The 24753-nt window shown below is 35.4% G+C and overlaps 1 protein-coding gene across 1 annotated transcript in view; it reads left to right on the top strand.

Moving 5' to 3' along the window:
- Positions 1-17302, top strand: part of LOC141403882 (odorant receptor 4-like) — a 43154-nt gene extending 25852 nt beyond the window's left edge. Inside the window, exon 6 of the mRNA XM_073986947.1 lies at positions 16906-17302. Within this exon, the coding sequence (XP_073843048.1) occupies positions 16906-17118 (213 nt within the window). The 3' untranslated portion in view covers positions 17119-17302. The remainder of the gene's footprint in view (positions 1-16905) is intronic.
- The last annotated feature ends 7451 nt before the right edge of the window (positions 17303-24753 follow it).

The raw sequence follows: 24753 nt of genomic DNA, 5'->3' as shown, positions 1-24753 counted from the left end.
CGACATTAAACAATTTTCAACGGTGGCAAAATACCCCTCTGTAATGTTGGCGACATTTCCTGAGTATTTCAGTCATGTAAAACTTCTCTACAAGTGGTGTCTTTAGACACTCCGTTCGGACTCGGCGATAAACTGTAGGTCCGAGGTAATATGAATCAGGGTGCACTCATTGATATGAGAGAAGTCTCCCTTGTCCCATCTGGGATGTTTGTGGAACAATCTTTATATTATTAAGCTGTAATTTGACATTTGAGGTTCATAGGGGTCATAATACTACTCCAACAAAAACTGTCAATATAGGTCCATGTTAAGGTATAGCCCCCATACAACCGTACCTCCCGATTTTCGGTATTTTGATGGTTTTGGCTACAATTTTTAACCGAACAAGTTGTAATTGGACATTTATGGGTTCTAGGGATCATAACACTACTCCACCAAAAGCTGTAAATATAGGTTCATGTTTAGGTATAGCCCCCATATAGCTGTACCACCCGATTTCGGTATTTTGAGGATTTTAGCTACATTTTTTGAACGAACTTCCTGTAAATTGACTTTTGAGGTTCCCAGTGATCACAAAACGTCTCCACTAAAAACCATCACATAGGTCCACGTTTTGTCGGTATATTTAGAATTTTAGCTACATTTTTGGCCGAACTACCTGGAATTTGACAATTGAGGTGCCTAGTGATTACAAAACATCTCCACCAAAAATTGTCAACATAGGTGCACACTTTGATCTAGCCCCATATAAAGGTGCCGACAGATTGAATATATTTTTATATGCATTTTTTACCTTATTTGTTCAAAAAATATCTCCGCCTAAAATTGTGGACAGGAAAGAAAATAATTAGTAGATTGTCCCAATTTGAACTTCTATATCTCAAAAATGGTAATACCTATGAAAACATCATAAAGAACAATCTGGTAGAGAATTTTCACTGCTACAACACTTTCTTCCATCCCATTTCCATAAGGCTTGCGGTTTCCAAGTAAAGTCGTGAAAACCTAAAAAAGCGCTAAAAATGTGAACCTTGACCGCGATTTACTTGAAAATGCCTCCGGCGATTTTTTTTTTTTTGGTTTTTCTCATCTATGAACATTGTAGCTTCAGAAACCGCAAAAACTTTCCAGGTAAAAGCACCTTTCATTTAAATTAAGTTAAGGCCACCGTGATATTTTATGGTGAAGGGTAAAAAATGTTCGGCCCGGCCGAACTTAACGCTTTTTTACTAGTTATTAATAGTATCTTCTATAGCCTTTTTATTTGGTTGCATTGATTTGAGTGACCTTAAACTTCTTCTTTCTGTGGTAGCATCATTTGACTTCGCGAGATTCAAAGCCACATACATACATATATTATTTTTTATAACGCAAATCGAATTAGTAACACAAATCGAAACAAAATATTTTGTTGTTACCTTATGGATGGCTATATCGATACTAAATTGTATGAAAGCAATTTTGTCTTAAAATATGTGCGGTATTAAACAAAAGGCTGATAATTATTTACCCATGTCCGAAAATAAAGTTTTCATATTCCGCATCATGCATGTCTTATAGTGTACAATTATCATTTGAAACAATATTATTTTGGCAGCATTGTTGGTTGCACAGCTTGTAACGATCAGCGCCGCACAATAAAGTGATGACATCATTTCTTTCATTTTTGAATTGTTTCTGTTTTTATGGATGTTTGAATATTTCTGCCAAAATTTTGTGGCGTCCGTCGACTGTCAATGAACTTTTTTCATTACATTTGGAGATGAATGAGAACTTTGCACCCATATAAAGCAACGCCATGGTGTTGAAAATAAACTCTAATAACACCAAATTGCAAATTTAAAAAAAAAAATATGGTCGACGAAGTGTTACCCTACTCCACTATTCAAGTGCATTTAGCTTTTCAAAAAAATCGCATTTATGGTTCAAAAAGAAAATAAATGAACTGGTCATTGTTGTGGGATAAAAGACGAATCCGACAAAAATGTGTGAAAATCGGATTGGTTTTTATTTTTGGGCACCAAAAAACCTAAAATCGACCATATTGGAGCAATATCAAAATATCTTCACAAATTTTTTGTAGGATTCGTTTTTTTAGCCGCAACAATGAACTGGTACAATTTTTTCATCGATTGGATCATAAATGCGGCCTTTAGAGAATTTTCGAGAAAATGCACCTTTAACCCCATACAAACAAAGATTACCAGGTTCGCACGGGTTAACGTTAACCGATAACCATAAAATTTCATTTATAACGTTTTTGCACGCAGAAAAATATATGTTAGAAATATGTTTGGATCCAAACAAATATATGTTTACGACTGGTTGCAAACAAATATATGCTTGCAACATTTTGTAACATATCCCAATTTCATTTGTCTGGGTACCAACATATTTTTTATCGGTGGAGAGAGGATTTTTGTCAAAGACTCAGGGCTCTCGTTAGTTTCATAATAAAGAGCTGTGTGTATAACAGGTATCGGCACAAATACATACGCATTGTTTGCGGTCTCACGCATACGACTCTCGCTCTCTCCACAAACCGCGTGTGCGTTAATGCATTGCTAAAACTAAAAATCATTGAAACAAGCGACAGCAGAACATTCTTCATTGACTTCTAAACGAAGACTGAGTGGTTGTTGTTCTGTTGTTCTTCTCATCAAGGGCACGTGGGCTGTATGGTGCAATAGAAGACGTAGAAGCGACGACGGGTGGATGAAAAAGTTTTATCCATGGATAAACTATAAAAAAATTACCTGGTACACGTTAGGAAAATTTTTGGGTCTCTCTAATGTGCATAGTAACTTACCTAAAATTTCGAATGATTTTTAAGGACAAAGTCAAATGTAATTTGTTAAAGGTTTTCAGGCGTTTTAATTTTGATAGTCAGAACTTGTTATACCCTCCATCACGAACTCTATAGAAGTATATGAGAACAATTAGTTTCCTTCCATTTATGAACGTACTAAGCTTGACCTCCATGTTGAGGCTTATTTCTTGGAAGAGTAGAATATCTTAACTGATAAAAATTACTTTATATTGATAATAACTTTCTGAGTGGTAGTTTTCAAACCATTGAGAAACCAAACTACTAAATTAAATCCACTTCAGTGGACCTATTTTCTAACCTTTTAACGATCGTCGATATTGTTATTCTTTGGAGAACAACTTTAACAATTTTTGTTAAAAATGTCGTTATAGAAACAACACCAAAATTGTCGTAGTTTAAAAATCGACATAAAATTTCTATATTGGATTTGCATTTGGTTTGTGTGTATGTTTAGTTTTGGAATACATTCAAAATTGAAAGCTTTTGAAAGTCTATCGTCAGTCTGTCAACATTTTAACAGAATAGCACAATCGTTCCTGCAAACGATGTTTAGTGTCGACAACGTCGTCGATTGTCGGGTTGTTAAAAAGTTACAGAATAGGTCTACTGAAGGAAAATCCTTTAAAAGAGCTCGCATGGAAAAATGTGTCTACAAATTGGAATGATGTATGCCCCATCGACGACCAGTATTTGAATGCTAATACTTACTTACTTACTTCGGTGGCTCTGCTTGCGCACAGAACATTTGTTCCATAAGCCGAACTAAGGATAGATTTCCATTTTCCCCGATCTCTAGCAATATCTTCCCAGTTAGTGGGAATACCACGATCTTCGATGTCATCTTGCACCTGTTCTTTCCATAGAAGTCTTGGCCTAATACTAATACTAATACTAATACTAATACTAATACTAATACTAATACTAATACTAATACTAATACTAATACTAATACTAATACTAATACTAATACTAATACTAATACTAATACTAATACTAATACTAATACTAATACTAATACTAATACTAATACTAATACTAATACTAATACTAATACTAATACTAATACTAATACTAATACTAATACTAATACTAATACTAATACTAATACTAATACTAATACTAATACTAATACTAATACTAATACTAATACTAATACTAATACTAATACTAATACTAATACTAATACTAATACTAATACTAATACTAATACTAATACTAATACTAATACTAATACTAATACTAATACTAATACTAATACTAATACTAATACTAATACTAATACTAATACTAATACTAATACTAATACTAATACTAATACTAATACTAATACTAATACTAATACTAATACTAATACTAATACTAATACTAATACTAATACTAATACTAATACTAATACTAATACTAATACTAATACTAATACTAATACTAATACTAATACTAATACTAATACTAATACTAATACTAATACTAATACTAATACTAATACTAATACTAATACTAATACTAATACTAATACTAATACTAATACTAATACTAATACTAATACTAATACTAATACTAATACTAATACTAATACTAATACTAATACTAATACTAATACTAATACTAATACTAATACTAATACTAATACTAATACTAATACTAATACTAATACTAATACTAATACTAATACTAATACTAATACTAATACTAATACTAATACTAATACTAATACTAATACTAATACTAATACTAATACTAATACTAATACTAATACTAATACTAATACTAATACTAATACTAATACTAATACTAATACTAATACTAATACTAATACTAATACTAATACTAATACTAATACTAATACTAATACTAATACTAATACTAATACTAATACTAATACTAATACTAATACTAATACTAATACTAATACTAATACTAATACTAATACTAATACTAATACTAATACTAATACTAATACTAATACTAATACTAATACTAATACTAATACTAATACTAATACTAATACTAATACTAATACTAATACTAATACTAATACTAATACTAATATCCTATAAAGTACATATACATATATACTACAAACTTCTCCACTAAAATTGTCAAGATAGGTCCACGCTTTCGTATAGGTCCCATTTCGTATAGCTCCATTTTTTGACCCAATTACCTGAAATTTGACACTTGAAGTTACCAATGACCAAAAACTTTTCCACTTAAAATTGCCAATAGAGGTCCATGTTTTGGTACAGCCGCCATATAACACTGTGCAACAAAATGGAGGTGAAAGTCTGTGGCACGGAAAATTTCTCTTGGGGAAGAAACGTCTTGATAAGTATATTAAGAACACCGAAGGACAGATCCGCCGTGAGTCGAACTTCCGAGTTATGGCGCGATGAAGTTTTTGCTAGAGACCCTGTAAGCCATCAAAAATTAGCGTTATATCTTTGTTCACTGTTGCTTTAGCTTATTTTTGAGATGACATGTCTGCAGTCAAATCGAATGAGGATTATTTTCGTAAAGCACTTCGACCTTCTAACTCGCTTCCTTCAATGTCATGTCGTCCTTTATTTTAAGAGCCGCTTTAAAAGTACCACAAGATGACGTTTTTCAGCTTCCAAATATTCTGCTAAAATGTCGCTCAGAAAATTTTAGGTACGGCTCTCATTGACATCTAAACGATTTTGTCGCGTTTTCATAGTACCGACCGACCGATCGGAGTATTTCATGGTGGAGGGTATAAAAAGTTCGGCCCGGCCGAACTTACCGCTTTTTACTTGTTTTAAATAAATGTTGTTCGATAAACGTTAATTAACAGTAGCGTTGGTGTAGGTTATCACATGATCGGTCCGTTACGATCCTTGCAACCCTTGCTTCATTGTCGTTTATAGTTTCTCAGCTCATTTCTTTCAGTTGGTATAGTGTGATTATATTTAAGGAAATGTTTAAATTATCAAGTACTTTGGAAATTTTTTAAAACTTTTATTGATATGATGGCCCGAAATAAATCATGTAAAAAATCGTGACACTGTGTTTTAAAATGTCTGTGTGCCCAAACTCCGCAAGTGTAGGCTGTTCCTTTTTAAGCATTTTTTTATTGCTGACAGGTGTTAACAATGCGTTTCATTGCCCAAATATAATTTGTAAATTTGTTTATATTAATTTCTTATATTTTTGGTCTTAATTTCATTGAAGTTATGCCTTGAATACTCGTTTTAAAATAAAAAAATGTCAAAGTCCAATAAGCTATATGTATCCTTTACTTTACACTATATTTGATCTATTATTAGCTTATTTTCAAAAACATTTTTTTAAGGGAAATTATGAAAATTTTTTCCCTCAATATGTTAAATGTTGACGGTTCACAATTTTTATTGAATGCATCCATTAAAGTGTCGTATAAAAATAACCGTTTAAAATCTTCCGGAAAATAAAGAAATTTATGCAGTATATAAATGGGGGAGCAAATATTGGTGGAGACAAAAGAAAAGAAATACATAAAAAGATTATTAATTGTCTGAAATATATGAACAAGGCGTAAAAAAATTAGTCTGTCGGCATTGTCAAAATAACATTGGACTATGTCTGTAAAAAATAACAACAGTAGTAAATGTAGGGACCGGAGCCCTCTTCGAACTTGGTCTGTGTTTGGAACAAATATTACAATGTACAAAGTTCGGACCAAATCGGTTACACCCTTTGAGAGTTATCGTGTTAGCCAGACGGACATACAATTCGACTCCCAATAGCCTAAAACGGATTTCGTTTTATCATATCGACACCTCCAAATAATAGTATGCTAAGTCTAACAAGTGAGTTTTGCAGGAAAAGCTCTCAAAGTGTGGACATTTTTTTGAACTCCAGTACTATGCTAAGTTCGGATTGACCGATCTTTACCAAAATTTGACAGAATTTAAGTTAAAGGACGTTCGACACCTCCAAATAATAGTTTGCTAATTCTGAATAGTGAGTTTTGCAGGACAAGCTCTAAAAGTTTGGAAATTTCTTTGACTTCCAGTACTATGCTAAGTAAACATTTGTTTATAACTTCTGTTCGGATTGTCCGATTATTACCAAAATTTGACAGAGTTTAAGTTAAAGGACGTTAAATACAAAAATGTAAAGAACTTGAAAACATGCTTAGTCGACTTAGCATACTATTGTTTGGAGGCGTCGATATGTGAGGGTCTAAAACATAATTTGAGTGAGATACTTTCTGAAAGTGACAAATTGTATATAGAGTATCGGCCAAAACCACAGCACCACCTGTAAATTTTTTTAAATGATATTTTTTTTTTATTTTGCTTTTCAAAATAGTCAGGCTTAATCCCATAGTCGTGGGTGCCACCGTAGTGCAATGGTATGCACACCCGCCTTGCACGCAGAAGGTCGAGGGTTCGATTGCCGGCCAGGCAACATCAAAATGTTCAACGGTGGCAGTAATGTTGGCGACCTTTTCTGAGTATTTCAGCCATGTAAAACTTCTCTATAAAGTGGTGTCGTAAGGCACGCCGTTCGGACTCGGCGATAAACAGTAGGTCATATTATTGAGCTAATATGAATCAAGTTGCACTCATTGATATGAGAGAAGTCTCCCTTGTCCCGTCTTGGATGTTTGTGGAAAAATTATTATTATTATAATCCCATAGTCGTTGTTTTAATATTTTATTAAAACAACTTTGATTTATTAGTGGGAAAAAATATTGTAATAAAATAATTTTTTAATAAAACAATATTGTCTATTTTGATTTGTTTTCCTTATATTTAATTATATTTTTATTATTGAAAAAAAAACACAAACTTAAAGAATTCTGAATTTAATAAAAAAAATTAAAATTCAAAAATCATTTTAAGTCCCAATTATAAGTATACAGTGCATCGTTATCTTCCTGGAATGTCCACCTAAGGCAAAATCACGCCTTCTAATACGTCACGATATTTGAAACGATCCATAATTCTATTAATTCTATGAATCGGTCTAATCCCTTGTCCCGAGAAAAATCCCAGACCATTATGTTCAGCCTCCATGTTTTACAGTGCCTTTGCAATATTTAGGATTTAACCGTTACCCATTTGGTCCACGCATTATGCTATTTGAATCCTTTACATTAAAGTTATATTCATCAGAAAAGAGTATAGTCCTCCAATTTTGAACACTACAGTTCAGATGGGTCTTGGCGAGTTCAAGTCTGGCGTTTTCATTTGTTTGTCGATATGAATGGTTTTTTTGCCGGTTGTCGACTGAATAAGCCGGCCTCTACCGCTTTTCTGTGAATCGTTCTTTTGATAATTTTAAAATCTAAGCGATTTTGTATTTGACCAAAAGATGAAGTAGTATGAAGTAGGAGATGAAAGACCGACTTTAATATGGCAAAGCCCAAGATTTATTTATATTTGTCGCTCTTTCATCTTAAGTGGACACTGACCTCCCCGTGGTGTCCCCTGGGGAACTACTTTTAACACCCGTTAAAGGTAGTGAGCTAACATGTGCCGCGCCTTCACCCATAAGAACGTTAAACACTTGGGTTTGGGCGCCCCCCCCCCTAGAAAAAAGCTGCCTATTATGAAAAAACTAAAGAAATGAAAAACAAATCCCTCTAAAGTTGATGGCCCGCAAACGTTTTAAGGACCATAATTTGCGAATCTGTACCTGGAATATTCGCACTCTTTATAGAGAAGGTGCAGTTGATGCTTTGACAGATGCACTTGAAAAGTACAAGGCCGACATTACTGCCATACAGGAAATAAGATGGAATGGGAAAGGCGTCACAATAACACCTAGAGGTGACGCACTGTATTATAGCTGCAACGATACAAAGCATGAGTTTGTTTGCGGATTTGTAGTTGGTCGCAGGTTAAAACACATGGTCTCCAGCTTCACCCCAGTGAATGAAAGACTTGCTACAATACGGATAAAAGCAAAATTCTTCAACATTAGCTTTATCTGCACTCATGCTCCAACCGAAGACAAGGACGAACAGACTAAATATATATTCTACGAGCGCTTAGAAGAAACTTATGACCGTTGTCCTGCCCATGACGTTAAAATTATTCTAGGCGATTTTAATGCCAAAATTGGAAAGGAGAATATCTTTGGCCCAACATTCGGGAAATTCAGTCTCCATAGTGAAACGTCGAACAATGGAATGAGGCTGATAGATGGAAGACATTCATCGAGCGTTTGGATGTGCGATCGTTCCGAGGAGCCAACAGAGACTCGGACCCCTACCTTGTTGCAGCAAATGTGCGTACCACATTAAACGTAGAAAATAAGGTACGAACAGACACAGCTCGGACATCGGTAAGCTGCAATCACAACAGATAGCCACAGCATATTCCACTCAACTGGCCCAATTGCTTAATCAAAGCACTCCTCGTCCCGATAACATATCAGCACAATGGAAAAGTATTGCCACTCCATACAAACAGCCGAAAATGCAGACTTGGATACCGGAGACCTCCACAAAGGAATTCATGGTATGCCCAGGAGTGTCGTGCTGATACCGAAGATAAAAATGCGGCATAGAGGGCTACTCTGCAATCAGTAGCAACGCGTAGCGCACGTGCGAGGTATCGGGAGAAAAGGAGAGAGGAGAAATGTCTTTTCCGTAAGAAAAAAGGTATATGGAAAAGCGGGAGTGTGAACAAATCGAGATGTACATGAACCAAAATGATGTCCGTAAATTGTAGCAAAAAATGAAACATCAAACTGATGGCTTTGGTACACATCCTCCTGTAGGGACCAGCAAGGTAAATTGGTAACTGATACAGATAGTGTGCTAAGGTTATGGAATGAGCACTTTTCCAAACTGTTGGTATCCAATAGTACCGAAGACGACGAAGATACCACAGATCCAATCCCAGAAGACGGTATTGAATGTATACCACCCCCGGCCAAGATGAGGTAAAGACAGCAATAAACCGGCTGAAGAATAATAACGCAGCAGGAGCCGATGACCTACCAACCGAGCTGTTCAAAACCAGAGGTGACACGCTGATAAGGTGTATGCATCTAGTTAGCACCATTTGGCTGGAAGAACACTTACCAGACGAGTGGAACCTGAGCATCCTGTACCCCGTCCACAAGAAAGGAGACAAGACTGCATGCTCTAACTATATGGGCATAAGTCTTCTTCTTATTGCCTACAAGATAGTGTCAGGGATATTGTGCGAACGACTAAAGCCTAAAAATTTACAAAATAATTGGACCGTACCAATGCGGCTTTGGACCTGACAAGTCCACCATTGACCAGATATTTACCCTACGGCAAATCCTAGAGAAGACGCAAGAGATGTAGATCGTCACCTACCACCTTTTTGTCGATTATAAAGCAGCCTTCGACAGTCCCCTACGTTCAAAGGTATTCCAAGCCATGTCTGAATTTGGTATCCCCGCAAAGCTCATAAGGCCTTGTAAAATGACTTTAACTGACACTCGAACTTCAGTTAAAATAGGAAAGAACCTCTCCGAACAGTTCTATACCAAAAGAGGTTTCAGACAAAGAGACAGCTTTTCGTATGATCTCTTCAACATACTACTGGAAAAGGTAATACGAGAGGCAAACGTTAAAAGAAATGGCACAATCTACACCAACAGCCACATGTTTCTTGCTTATGCTGGCGATATAGACATCATGGGACGATCAGTAAAAGAAGTAACAGATACCTTGATGAACGTCGAAGGAGAATCTGCTAAAGTGGGTCTGGCGGTAAACGGCGGGAAGACTAAGTTGATGGTGTCGACGCGCAATGCGTCCATCTGTTGACGTTGGTTCCTATAATTTTGAGGTAGTAAAAGACTTCGTCTACCTCGACACCGCCGTAAACACAACTAACGACATCAGTTGTGAAATAAAAAGAAGAATTATATTGGCCAACAGATGCTTCTTTGGCTTACGTAAGCAGTTTAAAAACAAAGTCACATCTTGTCAAACAGAAGTAACACTTTACAAAACACTGATACTACCAGTGCTGATGTATGGTTCCGAAGTATGGGTACTTGCACAAGCGGACAATGCAGTGCTTGGTGTGTTTGAGAGAAAAATTCTTCGAATGATCTACGGACCAATCCGCGTTCATGGTGAATATCGACGTCGTATGAACCACGAGCTGTAGCTGTTATACAACGACATCAGTATAGATAAATGTATCGAGATAGAACGATTGCGTTGGCTAGGCCATGTCATAAAAATGAGCGATGATGAACCCGCTAAAAAGGCGTATAAATACGGGCCACATGGCGGCACATGCAGAACTGGCAGGCCAAGGAATCAATGGAGCAAACGAGTGGAAGAAGAAATGGAAAGGCGCGGTATTCCAGAGAGCGAAACAACAAATAGAGAGAATGGAGATCTTTTCTTAGTGCGGTCTATGGAACAAATGTTCTGCAATGGGCCAGCTAAGTAATGAATGAACTTTTGCCTATTAATCACTAAAATAACGTGTATTCCATTGAAAAATAAAAAAATCAAATCGATTTTAAAAACAAGTAAGAAAAGTCTATAGTCGGACGGAGCCGACCATGGGTACCCTATACCATGCTCTCCACGGAACTTCTCTTCAATGATTGTGAACATTTAATTATCAAATATCAGATATGTAATGTATAATACTTATGACCAAAACCAAAAAGTTATCTAACATGACAAAGACATTTTTGCAGCAGGAAAGGAAAATTTAGTTCACGTAAAATGTAATGAAACCCACTTATATGGTACTACCTAGCAAAAATCCTCATTACAAACCTCCTTTCCCACCCATTATTTTAACAAGGGCATGTCGCGCGAAATATCTGGTTATTTTGTAACCACTGAAATAAGTAGTCGGAATCTACTCAGTATCTACTTATTTCAGTGGTTACCATCTACCTATTTCAGTGGTTACAAAATAACCAGATATTTCGCGCGACATGCCCTTGTTAAAATAATGGGTGGGAAAGGAGGTTTGTAATGAGGATTTTTGCTGGGTACTACTTCCGTTGTTTAACCGCTACGTTATTGAAATTTTTACCAATTTCACACAAAAGTTTCAGTCCATTTAAGCCGCTAAGTATTATCTGATCTTCACCTTGGTTTGTACGCTTCTTCTTCATCATAAACTCAAACTTTGTTTAAAATTTTGCGGGTTATTATTTTGACCTACAGAGCCGCTACAAAAGGGGTTAAAATTTTGTTTTTGGTCCATTTCATTCCCTGAACATGTCACGATCATCAGCAGAAACTAATCATTTCTATTCTGGCCCGAACCCAACGGAAGGACACACATCGCTAAATCGCTTTATCTCGTCGAGATATGAATTTCGGCATACCAAATAAGGGATCTAGGACGAATATTTCGTGGTGTTACATAAACTTTTGGAGAGACAATATGTAGCATGGGATAAAAATGTGGTTCTGTACACAGAACCCATTATATATTAGGCAGTAGGCCCGTTATCTAGCAAGCACTTTATTGCAATTTACATCAGAGGAAAGGTCAGTAGTTTTTTCCCATATGTAGGCTACTTTGCGAAATATATATGTCCTCAAGGAATTAAAATATCGACCAAAAATAAAATTTTTATATTTTTCATACAAAAGTAATGGTCCATTTCACCCGCTAAAGAATATCAGATCATCATTCAAAATTGTAGGCATCTTTTTCGACCCATACTCTTACCCGGTGCAAAATTTCGTGACTTTTGATGTATAATTGCGACTTCTAGCGAGTTTATTATTACACTACAAACAAATAACGGAATATATTAGGCTGTAACTCTGTTATCTGATCATGCACATCAACATAATTGGCATCAATTGAAAGGTCAAGCGTTCCACTTTCAAGTATATCTCACTTGTCCGGAATGTCACTTCCAGGAATTAAGATATAAGCTGTATATTAAACATTTTCACAATTTTCACACAAAAGTTTTGGTCCATTTAACCCTCTAAATATTATCCGATCGCCATCTCAAATTGCAAGCTTCTCCTATGTGATATACTCTTACCTTATTTTAAATCACGCGTTGATCGGACTATTATTGAGACCTACAGAGCCGCTAGAAAATTGGATAAATATTATGTTTTTGGTCCATTTCACCGGCTAAATATTTCACGATCATCACCAATAAGAATAGGGATCTATTCTGATCTGAACCCGACCTCCATACAAAATTTCGTGATGATCGGTCCATAATTGCGGCCTGGAGCGTGTTTACAATTTATAATGGACAGACGGACGGACAGACACACATCTCACAATCGCTTTATCTCGTCGAGATATGAAGATTGGTATACCACATTGGGGGTCTCCGACGAATATTTCGCGGTGTTACATGAATTTTTACCAAAACAAACTTATAATACCCTTTTCCACATTGTGGTATAGGGTATAAATATACAAACTATGTTCTCAAGGAAGTTCGGTTTCAACCAACTAAAATGAGAAAACAATCAACTTCGGCAGAGAAAATTTATGAACGATATATTCAAATCTAAACCGATCTCAATATGATGTCTCAATAATGTTTTCTAGATTCCGCCAGACACTTTAAATTTCATCACAATTGGACATATAAAGCGTGATTGCTGCACGAAATATCTAAATCGGGTGAAAATATATATGGGAGCTATATACAAATCTGAACCGATTTCGATATAATTTGGCATACTTTTTTCTAGACCGAATTCCGTCACACATTTAAAATTTCATCGAAATTGGACAGAATTTGCGTGTTTGTTGCACCAAATACCTCAAATCGGGCGAAAATATGTATATATGGGAGCTATATCCGAATCTGAACCGATTTCGATATAATTTGGCAAACATATTTCTAGAACGAATTCTGTCACACGTTTCAAATTTCATCGAAATTGGACAGAATTTGCGTGTTTATTGCACCAAATACCTCAAATCAGGCGAAAATATGTATATATGGGAGCTATTTCCGAATCTGAACCGATTTCAAAATAACTTGGCAAACTTATTTCCAGTCCGAATTCCGCCACATATTCCAAATACCATTATAATTGCACAGAATTTTCGTGTTTGGTCCATCAATTACTCGAAATCGGGCGAACATATATATGAGAGCTATAACCGATATCAACCGAATTTGGCAGATTAGTTTCTAGGCCGATTATAAACATCTGCACGAAATTTTGAAGGTCTAGCTTGCCCCTGTGATTTTTTGCCTCAAAAACCTGTCATCGGCCCCATCGTGCATTATTGCAAATTACATGGTGCTCTAGCGTATTAATTGTCCAATTGGATTTTTATACCCTCAGCCTTTAGGCTAGAAAGGGTATATACACTTTGATATGACCAAAAATGTGCCCCATCGAAATAACGGTTTTAGACCCCAAGTATGTTTGGACGAAATTCGTTTCAGACAATCCGTCCGTCTGTCTGTCTGGCTGGCTGGTGCGCACGATAACTCTCGAACGGATCAACCGATTCGAACCAAATTTTGTGTATCGTAAAATTTTTGGGGGCCACCGTGGTGCAATGGTTAGCACGTCCGCCTTGGAGGTCTGCGGTTCGAATCCCAGGCCAAGCAACATCAAATTTTCAACGGTGGCAAAATTCCCCCTCAGTAATTCTGGCGACATTTCCTGAGTATTTAAGCCATGAAAAACATCTCTACAAGTGACTCGGGACTCGGCAATAAAAAGTAGGTCCCATATCATTGAGCCAATATGAATCGGCGTGCACTCATTGATATGAGAGAAGTCTCCCCTTGTCCCATCTGGGATGTTTGTGGAACAATTAAAAAAAAAAAAATATTTTGTCCAAACTTAGTTTAAGTTCGAAGATGGGCTATATCGGTCCACTCCTTCGGGCACTTTCCCCACAGGTGTTCAAAATGTTTATGTAAAATGGTGTGAACTATAACTCTTGAAGGGAGCAATCGATTTGGTCCAAACTAGCCGCTTCGTATTATACCATCCAGATATAGATCGAGTTCGAATATGGACTATATTGGTCCACTTTTTCAAGTACCATCCACACAAAATTCGAAGAAAGTGAAGTTTAAGAGCTCCCCTCGGTTCGTTTTGAAATTTATTTCAGTAAGTTGTACTTGTGGCTCCCTTTACGACGGTACAATTTTTTCCTTCTTGAGAGTCTTGATTTTTTTCAGTAGGTTGTTCTCATTACAACGGTGCATTTTTTCCGGAGTAGGTCAATACTTCTTTAGATAATGGTCCAAGCTCCAAAACCCTCCCGGCTCATACTAAAAGGCTATTGTGGAAGATAACTCTAAAACTTTTTCAAAATTTTTTTCAAACTTAGTTTAACGTAATTTAATATTTCGATTCATTTATGAAGAAGTTTGGTTACTTAAAATTTTTGGTACGGTACATACAGCTTTTAAAGCAGACTCGTGATACAAAATCAATATATTTTATATTCGGCATAATTATTGTCTTTGTGTTTGTTTATTTTTTTTTTTTTTTTTTTTGTCAGTGGCTGACGGTATATCTCCGTCAGCACAGCTGACTGATACTTTCTTACTTGTTATACATACATTGTGGCATAAGTCGCTTTGCAATCTTCTTTCAAAACGATTCCCCAACCAGTCAACATCAAATGTTCAACGGTGGCAAAATATCCTTCAGTAATGTTGGCGAAATTTTCTGAGTATTTCAGCCATGTAAAACTTCTCTACAAGTGGTGTCTTAGGACACACCGCTCGAACTCGGAGATAAGCTGTGAGTCCCATATCATTGAGCGAATATGAATAGTGTAACACTCATTGATATAAGAGAAGTCTCATCTGGGATGTTTATGAAACAATTATTATATTATTATTTAAGCTTGGTGTGATACGGTGCCAGAATCCACAAAGTTATTTCTTACAATAAGTTTATTTGTTCCATAAAAAAATTTGATTTATGGAAAGCTAATTCCCAGGGGTAGTGGTGTAGGGTATCACATGGTCGGCCCCGTCCGAGTATAGCCTTGGCTTACTTGTTTTTTTAGTGTGCAACAAATGTTATGTTTGGTTTGGTTATCGCATGTGGCTCTAAAGATTATTTTCAAGTATATATATGCTTACTATACTGATAAATTCAAATTTTAAAATAATTTTGTGCGTGAGGTTTTTTCACCGAATCACCTTAATTAAGATTTTATATAGTCTTATGTAGAAACTCATCACGCTATGATAGAGGGATACGAGGTTGTAAAAAAGTCATAACCCTACTGTACATACTACTGTTTGTACGAATAATCCAGTATCGACAGATAACCCACCACAAATCCAGTGCCAAACTCGTCCCTACTTTCATGTCAGCTATTGTGTAGAGCAATATATTGTTGTGCCCCCTTACCTATTCCAAGTGCACTTCACATCTTTTGTGCACCACTGTCGCACGAGTAGACGAGAGAAAGATCCTAATATGACTTTACACACTGTATCTAGCCTCCGCCTTTAGCTGGAACATAACAACAAATTCAGTTCTTCTTAGACTAGTCTAAGGTGTGAAGTTTACAGACATAATGCATGAAAACGACGACATTCAAAATTTGTAACACGTAGCCAAGACACTATTTGAGGCGGGTCTCCCCCTACAACAACTGCAAGTTCACTCGACCGAAAATGGTGAAGTATAAATTATGAACGTGTAAAAGCTGTTGCCATGACGTTGATCTTTTTGACATTTGTCGTTGATTTATGAAGTCATTTAAGGAGACAGACAAGAAAGAAGTTGCCGTTTTGTGTGGATTAGATTGTGTCCACTCAATAGTTTGATATGCATGTAAAAATAGGCGTGATGTTGACAATTTTTTTCAGGTGACAGATTGAATTTTTATGCTGTTGTTGAGGGTGGGTACTTTGTAATAGACAAGTTAGAAGTTGTAAAGAAGACAGTTGCTAATATGGCATATGTTGTGAAATATTGACAGGCTAAGTTGCAATAAAAAAGGGGAGTTAAACACCAATGAACACCCCTACGGACCTACGGCTGTCGACCTCCATACAACAACGTAACAAGCGGGTTGTCCAGGGCGAAAGCTCAATCATATTTAAAATTGATCCCAAATGTCTTCAACGACACTTTTCTACTGTAAATAATCCAATAATTTCTTTCTCTTTACAGAGTAAAACTCTCGGAACGAGTGGCTTTCATTCGTCATGGTATTACTTCGATCAACGTTATGGAAAATCTCTTTTAATATTTCTGACAAATGCTCAGCGACCTTTTGTATTCACGGCTGGTGGTTTTATGGGTCTCTCTTTGCCCAGTTTTACGGGTATATTAAGTAAATCATACTCTTATATAGCATTGCTGCGACAAATCTATGGCGATTGAACAGAACAAAGAGAACCTTGGAAATGCTTATTAGAGATAAGAAAAAATAATATGAAGCGAGGCGACGACACAACACACTTAGACTGGGGTTCCAACGCTCTTTCCCCATTTTGCACATTCAGAGCCAGACATTAACCGATTAATGTTGTTTTAATTAAAATATAAACAAAAGAAAAAAACAAAATATTACAATGAGGGTAAAAAAGAAAACGAATAAAATAAATATAAATGAAAAATATATAAACAAATTAAAAGATAAACAAATAATGATTCATTGCAAACAAAAAAATATGTGTGTATGATTTCAAATGAAATACTATTTCATAATTGCTAAACAATAATGAGCGCAAGTATTTAGGTTTTCTTTCTGAAAATAAGATTTGTTTTAGTTTTCGTTTAGCTTATAATGTGCGAACAATTGGCATAAGAAATGAATTTAATAAAACAAACATAGCAGCCATGTAGGCTATTTATTGTAGGTCCGACTACAACTTCTCCACTTAATTTTTTTGCAGAGAAAATAATTAGTTTTTTAAGGGAAAATAAATTTAAGGCGAAGATCAATTTACGTCTTATGTTGACAAGTATGCTATTTCTCAAATATATCATAACGGACCACGTTTTCATGAATTTTAAAAATATCATTAAATTGCCTTACCGAAAATTATTTACATACTTGGGTTAATGCTTTCGTATAGCCCCTCATATATAGCGAATTTCCGTATTTGGCCGTACTGGCCAATATTTTGGTGTAGAACCCATTAATATAAAAATTTAGTTATAAGATATAAAATATAAAAATTAAAATGTAAAATATAAAAGATAAAATATAACATATAAAATTAAAAATATATAAAATTAAATATTTTATATAAAAAATAAAATATGAAATATAGAATATAAAATAAAAAAATATAAAAATACTAGCTGACCCGGCCCGCGTTGCTCGCCCGTTTTTGAGGTCCCGGTATAAACATTTACAACTACATTTTTTTTTTACAACGGATTTCTACTACCAACACACCAACCACCAATTACCAATAATAATATCTGAAATTTCACATTTTGGTCAAAACAGCTGTGGGGGAGGTCACCCGAGACCACTACTTCCCGTTATACTATGAGAATTTGCATTGAAAGCTGTTATTTCGATATTTTGAAGAACTTTGGCTGATTTCCCAATCGATTGTTTTGGAATTTTGGTCAAGTGCCATTTCAAATTATCGGAATTTTACTGTGAAAATTGTGAAGTTGACCGCAATGTCTAACTTATTGAAGTCAGTTTTTATAGCGCTTTTAAAGACACGCGTACTAACATTACGGATATTATGTGCAATTATACATTTTTGAGAAAAAAAAATTGTGGATTCGATTTTACGTTTTGTTAAAAAAATTTGTGTGGGAGGTACCCTGGTCACTCCATTGACCACTATAAAAAGTAGTTAAAAACCTATTCTCAGACCTACAAACTCCACATACAAAATTTCATCAAAATCGGTCCAGCCGTTTCGGAGGAGTTCAAAGCCGAACACCGTGACAGGAGAATTTTATATAGATATAGATAAAATATGGAATATAAAACATAAAATATAATATATAAAATATGAAATATAAAATATAAGAGTTAAATAAATAAAATATAAAACTTAAAATATAAACAAGTGAGCCAAGGCTATAGTCGGGTCCGGGCCGACTATGTGATACCCTACACCACTACCTCTGTACATAAGCTTTTGACTGGTAAAATTCAAAATATTAAAATTGGGATAGCTTTAGTGCCTTTGGTCTGAATGTCTTCATTAATACAGGTCAATTTTGTTGAATCGTCACTCAAATGTAAAATGGAAAAGTGGGATGTACGCCAACCATCAATAGGCTTTTTACTCTGTGAGACCCCCATCAACCCCCAAAATTTCGTGAGGATCCGATCAAAATTCCGACCTGTTACAGAAACATAAAAAATGCGATGTATTACCGACTATTGCGATATCTCCGTTATTTGGCCACCTACGCCAACCTACTTTGCATCATTGTAAAGGTGGGATTTTCTACTTTCATTGTCAGACTTTGTTTTTGGAAGGTCCCCAACCAAAGCTGTGATATCCGTCATTGTTATTAAAATCGGTTCTATTAGCGACTATTGCGACATCTTCGTTGTTTGACCACCTACGACAAACTACGTTACATCGTTGCAGAGGTGATATTTTCTACTTTCATTAGCACGTTTTTGGTATACCCCTTATAAAAAAACTTTGATTTTTCTCCAAATAAGTTTTTTGCTCATTCCGACCTCTTAATATTATCCGACCATCACCAAAATCTGGGAAAAATATTTCGATACCCAAAATTTGAACCGAATCGATTGATCCGTTCGAGAGTTGTCGTGCGCACTAGCTTCAAGAATTGGGAAAGCGTGATAAACTCCACATTTTTGAATACAGTACAACCCAAATAACGTTAAATGTCCCTTGACCGAAATTCCAAAAAATCGATTGAGAAATTGGGCAAAACATAATTTCAAAGATGGTTAAATAACAAGAACGTCTAAAAAATTTACATTGGTCACTAAAGCGATGGGTCAGCAAGCAATTCGGAGCATCTATAAACTATCTAAATGTATATAGGGTTCTTTAAGACTGACATGATTTTCTAAATTAAACTTCCGAATCGGCTGGACCGAATTGGGGTTTTAACAAATCGCTAAATATCAGATATATTTAGACGTATTGGTACCTAATACAATTGCAGTTGCGGCCTCCGCCATTAATGTGTGCTTTGGAAGCAGAATACCGCGATTGCGTCCAATTTTTGAAAGCTTTATTCTTACTGATTAGATTTACAAATTTAGTAAGTAAGACAGCAACCATGGCATGAACATTGACTTCAGTGCTTGGAATAACTCGATCAAGACCACGTTTTTTTAATACAGCAAAGTCTAGATAAACCCAGTAGCATTTTGAAGTCATTTTTTATGAATCACAGATGTTTCCATGTTTAGGAGTGCAAAATAATAACGTGTTCAATGAAACAGCTCTCAGTCAAAAAAAGTAAAAACGACGTTAAGTTCGACCGGCCCCAACTTTTATGTACACCACCATAAATTACATATATTGAAATCAGGTTTAAGCCATTCCGGTTGAATAATGTGGCTAAAATATTCAAAATCCCAAAAAAAATCGGTAGGTATCGTTTTATGAATGAAAACATGGATTTATACCGAAAATTCTCTGCTAAAATATTTGATACCTCCAAGGAATGCTAAATACCAAATATAGCCATTTCTGTTGAATAATGTCACTAAATTAAATAATAATAATTAAATAATTAAAAATTTCTACCGAATACTCTATGCGGGAATGTTTTATACCCACAATGAAGACAACACACCAAATTGCCATAGTCATTTCGGTAAGATAATGAGACTAAAAACTCCAAATTATCGAAACTCGGGAGGTACCGTCCTATATGCCGATAATTCTCTGCAGAAATGATTTATACCCCCAAGGGAGACTAAGTACAAATTGTAGCCATTTCGTATGAAAATACCGAAGATCGAGAGGTACCCCTCAACGAAGACTATTTAGAAACCTGGACCTGTACCGAATATTCTATGTTTTATACCCACACTGAATACTAAATACCAAGTTGCAGCCATTTCGGCGGGATAATGAGACTAAAACCTCCAAAATATCGACACTCGGGCGATACCGTTCTAGGGTAGTTTTATCAAAACGTGGACCTATGCTGATAATCCTTTGCAAAAATGCTTTATGCCTCTAAGGGAGACTAAATTCCAAATATTGTCATTTCGGTAGGATAATGCGGCTAAAACCTTGAAGATTCCGAAAATCGGGCTGTCAGTCGGTGCTATATCAAAATATGGACTGATATAACCAATTTTCAATACCAAACATGCTACGAGAAAAAAATTAAAACTTCTGTACCAAATTGAAAAGCTCTATGTTAAATATCGCGAGCTGTATCTTGATTTCAACAGATAGACGGACATCGTTATATTCAATTACATTTTATGTTGATCACGGGTATATATGTACTTTATAGGTTCTCCGACGAATATTCCGATGTGTTACAAACAGAATCATAAAGTTAATTATACCCTTCATATTATGGTGGAGGCTTCAATTAAAGTAATTTTCTATTTTACATCTGTAGATATCATTGCATGAGGGTTATACCAAAACGTCGATTTATCGTCAATTCGGTTCGAATATCTAGAGGTATAAATATTAGATAGATACATTGTAGATAGATTACTAAGCCTTACACGGAAATCCAAAACGACGGGCCAGCAACGCGGAACCGGGTCAGCTAGTATAAAGTATAAAATATAACATACAAAATCTATATAAATAAAAATCAAATTTCGTTCGTTGGTAATGTCATCAGTTGAGAACGGCTAGAACGATTTGGATAATTATACCCTACACCACCATGTGGTAAGGGTATTATGTGTTAGTGCATTTGTATGTAACATGCCTAAGGAAAAGAGATAGACCCATAGTTCCTCCTAGGGATATGCATAGAATAACTTTCTGAGTCGATTTATGCATGTCCGTCCGTCCGTTCGCAACGTACAGGTCGCATTTATTGTTCGATTTGGCTGAAAATTGGGGAAGATTATTTAGCCTTATGAAGAACGCTATTGCTTTTGGTGAAAATCGGCCGATTTGAGGTATTTAATGCACCAAACACGCTGTATCTGTTCAATTTTGATGAAATTTGGAATGTGTTATGGTATTAGGTCTGTAGATAAATATGCCAAATTATATCGAAATCGGTTCAGATTTGGATATAGCTCCCATATATATTTTCGGCCGATTTAAAGTATTTGATGCACCAAACACGCTGTATCTGTCCAATTTTGATGAAATTTGGAATGTGTGACGGTGTTTGGTCTAGAAATAAGTATGCCGAATTATATCAAAATCGGTTCAGATTTGGATATAGCTCCCATATATATTTTTGGCCGATTTTTGGTATTTGGTGCACGAAAAACGTTATATATGTATGTCCGATCTCAATGAAATATGGAATGTGTGACGGAATTTGGTCTATGAGTGCCAAATTTTATCGAAATCGGTTCGGATTTGGATATAGCTCCCATATATATTTTCGCCCGATTTAAGGTATTTGATGCACCAAAGACGCTATGTATGTCTAATTTTGATGAAATTTGGAATGTGTGACGGTGTTTGGTCTAGAAATATATGTGCCAAATTATATCTTAATCTGTTCACATTTGGATTTAGCTCCCATATATAGTATTTTATTTATTCACAGTGGTGTAGGGTATCATATAGTCGGCCCCGCCCGACTTTGATCCAAAGCAGACTTAGGTTTTATGCAAAGAAAAGTTGACCACGTCCACTTTGGGTATTGGGGAAGTACCCCGCCCCTTCCGAAATTCAACAAAATATGTAGCTTATTTTCACCGGGGGCCATCCCTGTATGTTCCATGACAATTTCAGGGAAATCAGTTTAGTAGTTATTGTAGAAAAGATTAAAATTGAAAAGTAGTGAAAATCTGGGTTTCTTATATTTTCAAATTTAAACGGACATATCTTATTTTTTCCACAACTGATTTCTTTCAATCTTTCTTCCTTTTAAAGGGGTGAATAGTGTCTTTTGAATAAGCTATTATTTTTTTTAAATCGGTTAACAAATGGCTAAGTTATATAGGTTTATGTCTGAAAAACCTCACAAAAAACCTATAACACGAAAATTATTAACCATATTCTGACTCCACAGTGTGATAAAACACCAAAAATGAGAAGACACGTGTCTCGCCGTTTTTCCCTATCTCATCAACTTTTGCGGTTATAGGCCTCCAAAGGTTTGAGGCTTTGATGTAAAAAGGGTCATATAGTCAGGACTATATCTTCCAAACCGTAAGGAAATTTGAATTTATCTCAGAGGCAAAGTTGTAGCTCTTGTGTTAAAGAACAAACATTGTGAACACATATAACCCATCACACTTCATCTGCAAGGTCAAAATCGCCATGGTCAAATTTCTTTTAAAATTGTTCTTAAGTTTTGTTATACAGCTATCAAACCGATCAAATTTGAAGCAAACAACCAACTACAAAAATGTACCTCAGATCTCAATAAACATCTTTCTAGAATATACGAACTCTGTAGAAACGGATCTTAATGGTCAAAATAGCAAAACAATTGCGATTTTTATCCTCTTTTCTACGATTATGCTCAATAGATATTAAACCGCCCAAAATTCAAGGATACAATCAACCACAATAACGTAGCAAAGGCATCAATAAACAACTTTCTGGAATATGCGAAATGTCTATGAACGGTTCTGAATGGTAAAAAAACAAAAATCTTTTGAAAATATCCAATTTTTATACTTTTTTCTCCGACTCTTGTCCAAAGATACGCAACCCCCCAAAAATTAAGGATACCGTCAACCACAAAAACGTAGCTAAGATTTCAAGAAACAACTTTTTAGAACATATTAAAATTCTAGGAAAAATTCTTAGGGCTGAAATTCACGAACAATGAAATTTTTTTAACATTCCCCCTGCTCAGGTTTGGAAACAACAAACAAAAAAACTCAAGGAAATTTGAAAGGTTTGTTATTTACGGACCTGAACAGGAAAGAATGATCTAAAATAATCGAATTTTGAGCTAGAAGAATCGTTCCTAGAATCTTGATTTGTTCTAGAAACTTCTTTGTTGAAATCAAAGGTACATTTTTGTAGTTGAATCTATACTTAATTTTTGGGCGGTTGCGTATCTTTTGACCAGAGTCGGAGAAAAAAGTATAAAAATTGGATATTTTCTAAAGATTTTTGCTATTTTTACCATTAAGAGCCCTTCATAGACATTTCGCATATTCCAGAAAGTTGTTTATTGAAGCCTTTGCTACAACATTGTGGTTGATTGTTTTCTTGAATTTTGAACGGTTTAATATCTATGGAGCAGAAGCCAAAAAAGCGGATAAAATCACAATTGTTTTGCTATATTGACCATTAAGATCCGTTTCTACAGAGTTCGTACATTCTAGAAAGATGTATATTGAGATCTGAGGTACATTTTTGTAGTTGGTTGTTTGCTCCAAATTTGATCGGTTTGATAGCTGTGTAACAAAACTTGAGAAAATTTTTAAAAGAAAATTTACCATGGCGATTTTGACATTGCAGATGAAGCTTGATGGATTATATGTGTTCACAATTTTCGTTCTTTAACACAAGAGCTACAACTTTGCCTCTGAGATAAATTCAAATTTCCTAACGGTTTGAAAGATATAGTCCTGACTAAATGACCCTTTCTACATCAAAGCCTCAAACCTTTGGAGGCCTATAACCGCGAAAGTTGATGAGATAGGGAAAAACGACGAGACACGTGTGTTCTCATTTTTGGTGTTCTATCACACTGCGGTGTCAGAATATGGTTAATAATTTTCGTGTTGCACAGTGTTATAAAACAATGTGATGACTGCAATTTCCCAACATAGACTTATATATCTAAAAAATTGGTACTACCTAGGAAAAAATACAGAAGCCAGTCTTGTAGAGAATTTTCACAGCTATAAGATTTTCTCAGGTCCCATGCCGATAAGATTTGCCGTATTCAAGCAAAATCGCGAAAACCTAACAA

This window comes from Musca autumnalis, unplaced genomic scaffold (genome assembly GCF_047663935.1).
Source record: "Musca autumnalis isolate F117 unplaced genomic scaffold, ASM4766393v1 scaffold_4, whole genome shotgun sequence".
Lineage (NCBI taxonomy): Eukaryota > Metazoa > Arthropoda > Insecta > Diptera > Muscidae > Musca > Musca autumnalis.
Note: the sequence above shows the minus strand (reverse complement) of the source record. Positions and strands in the feature narration are given on the sequence as shown.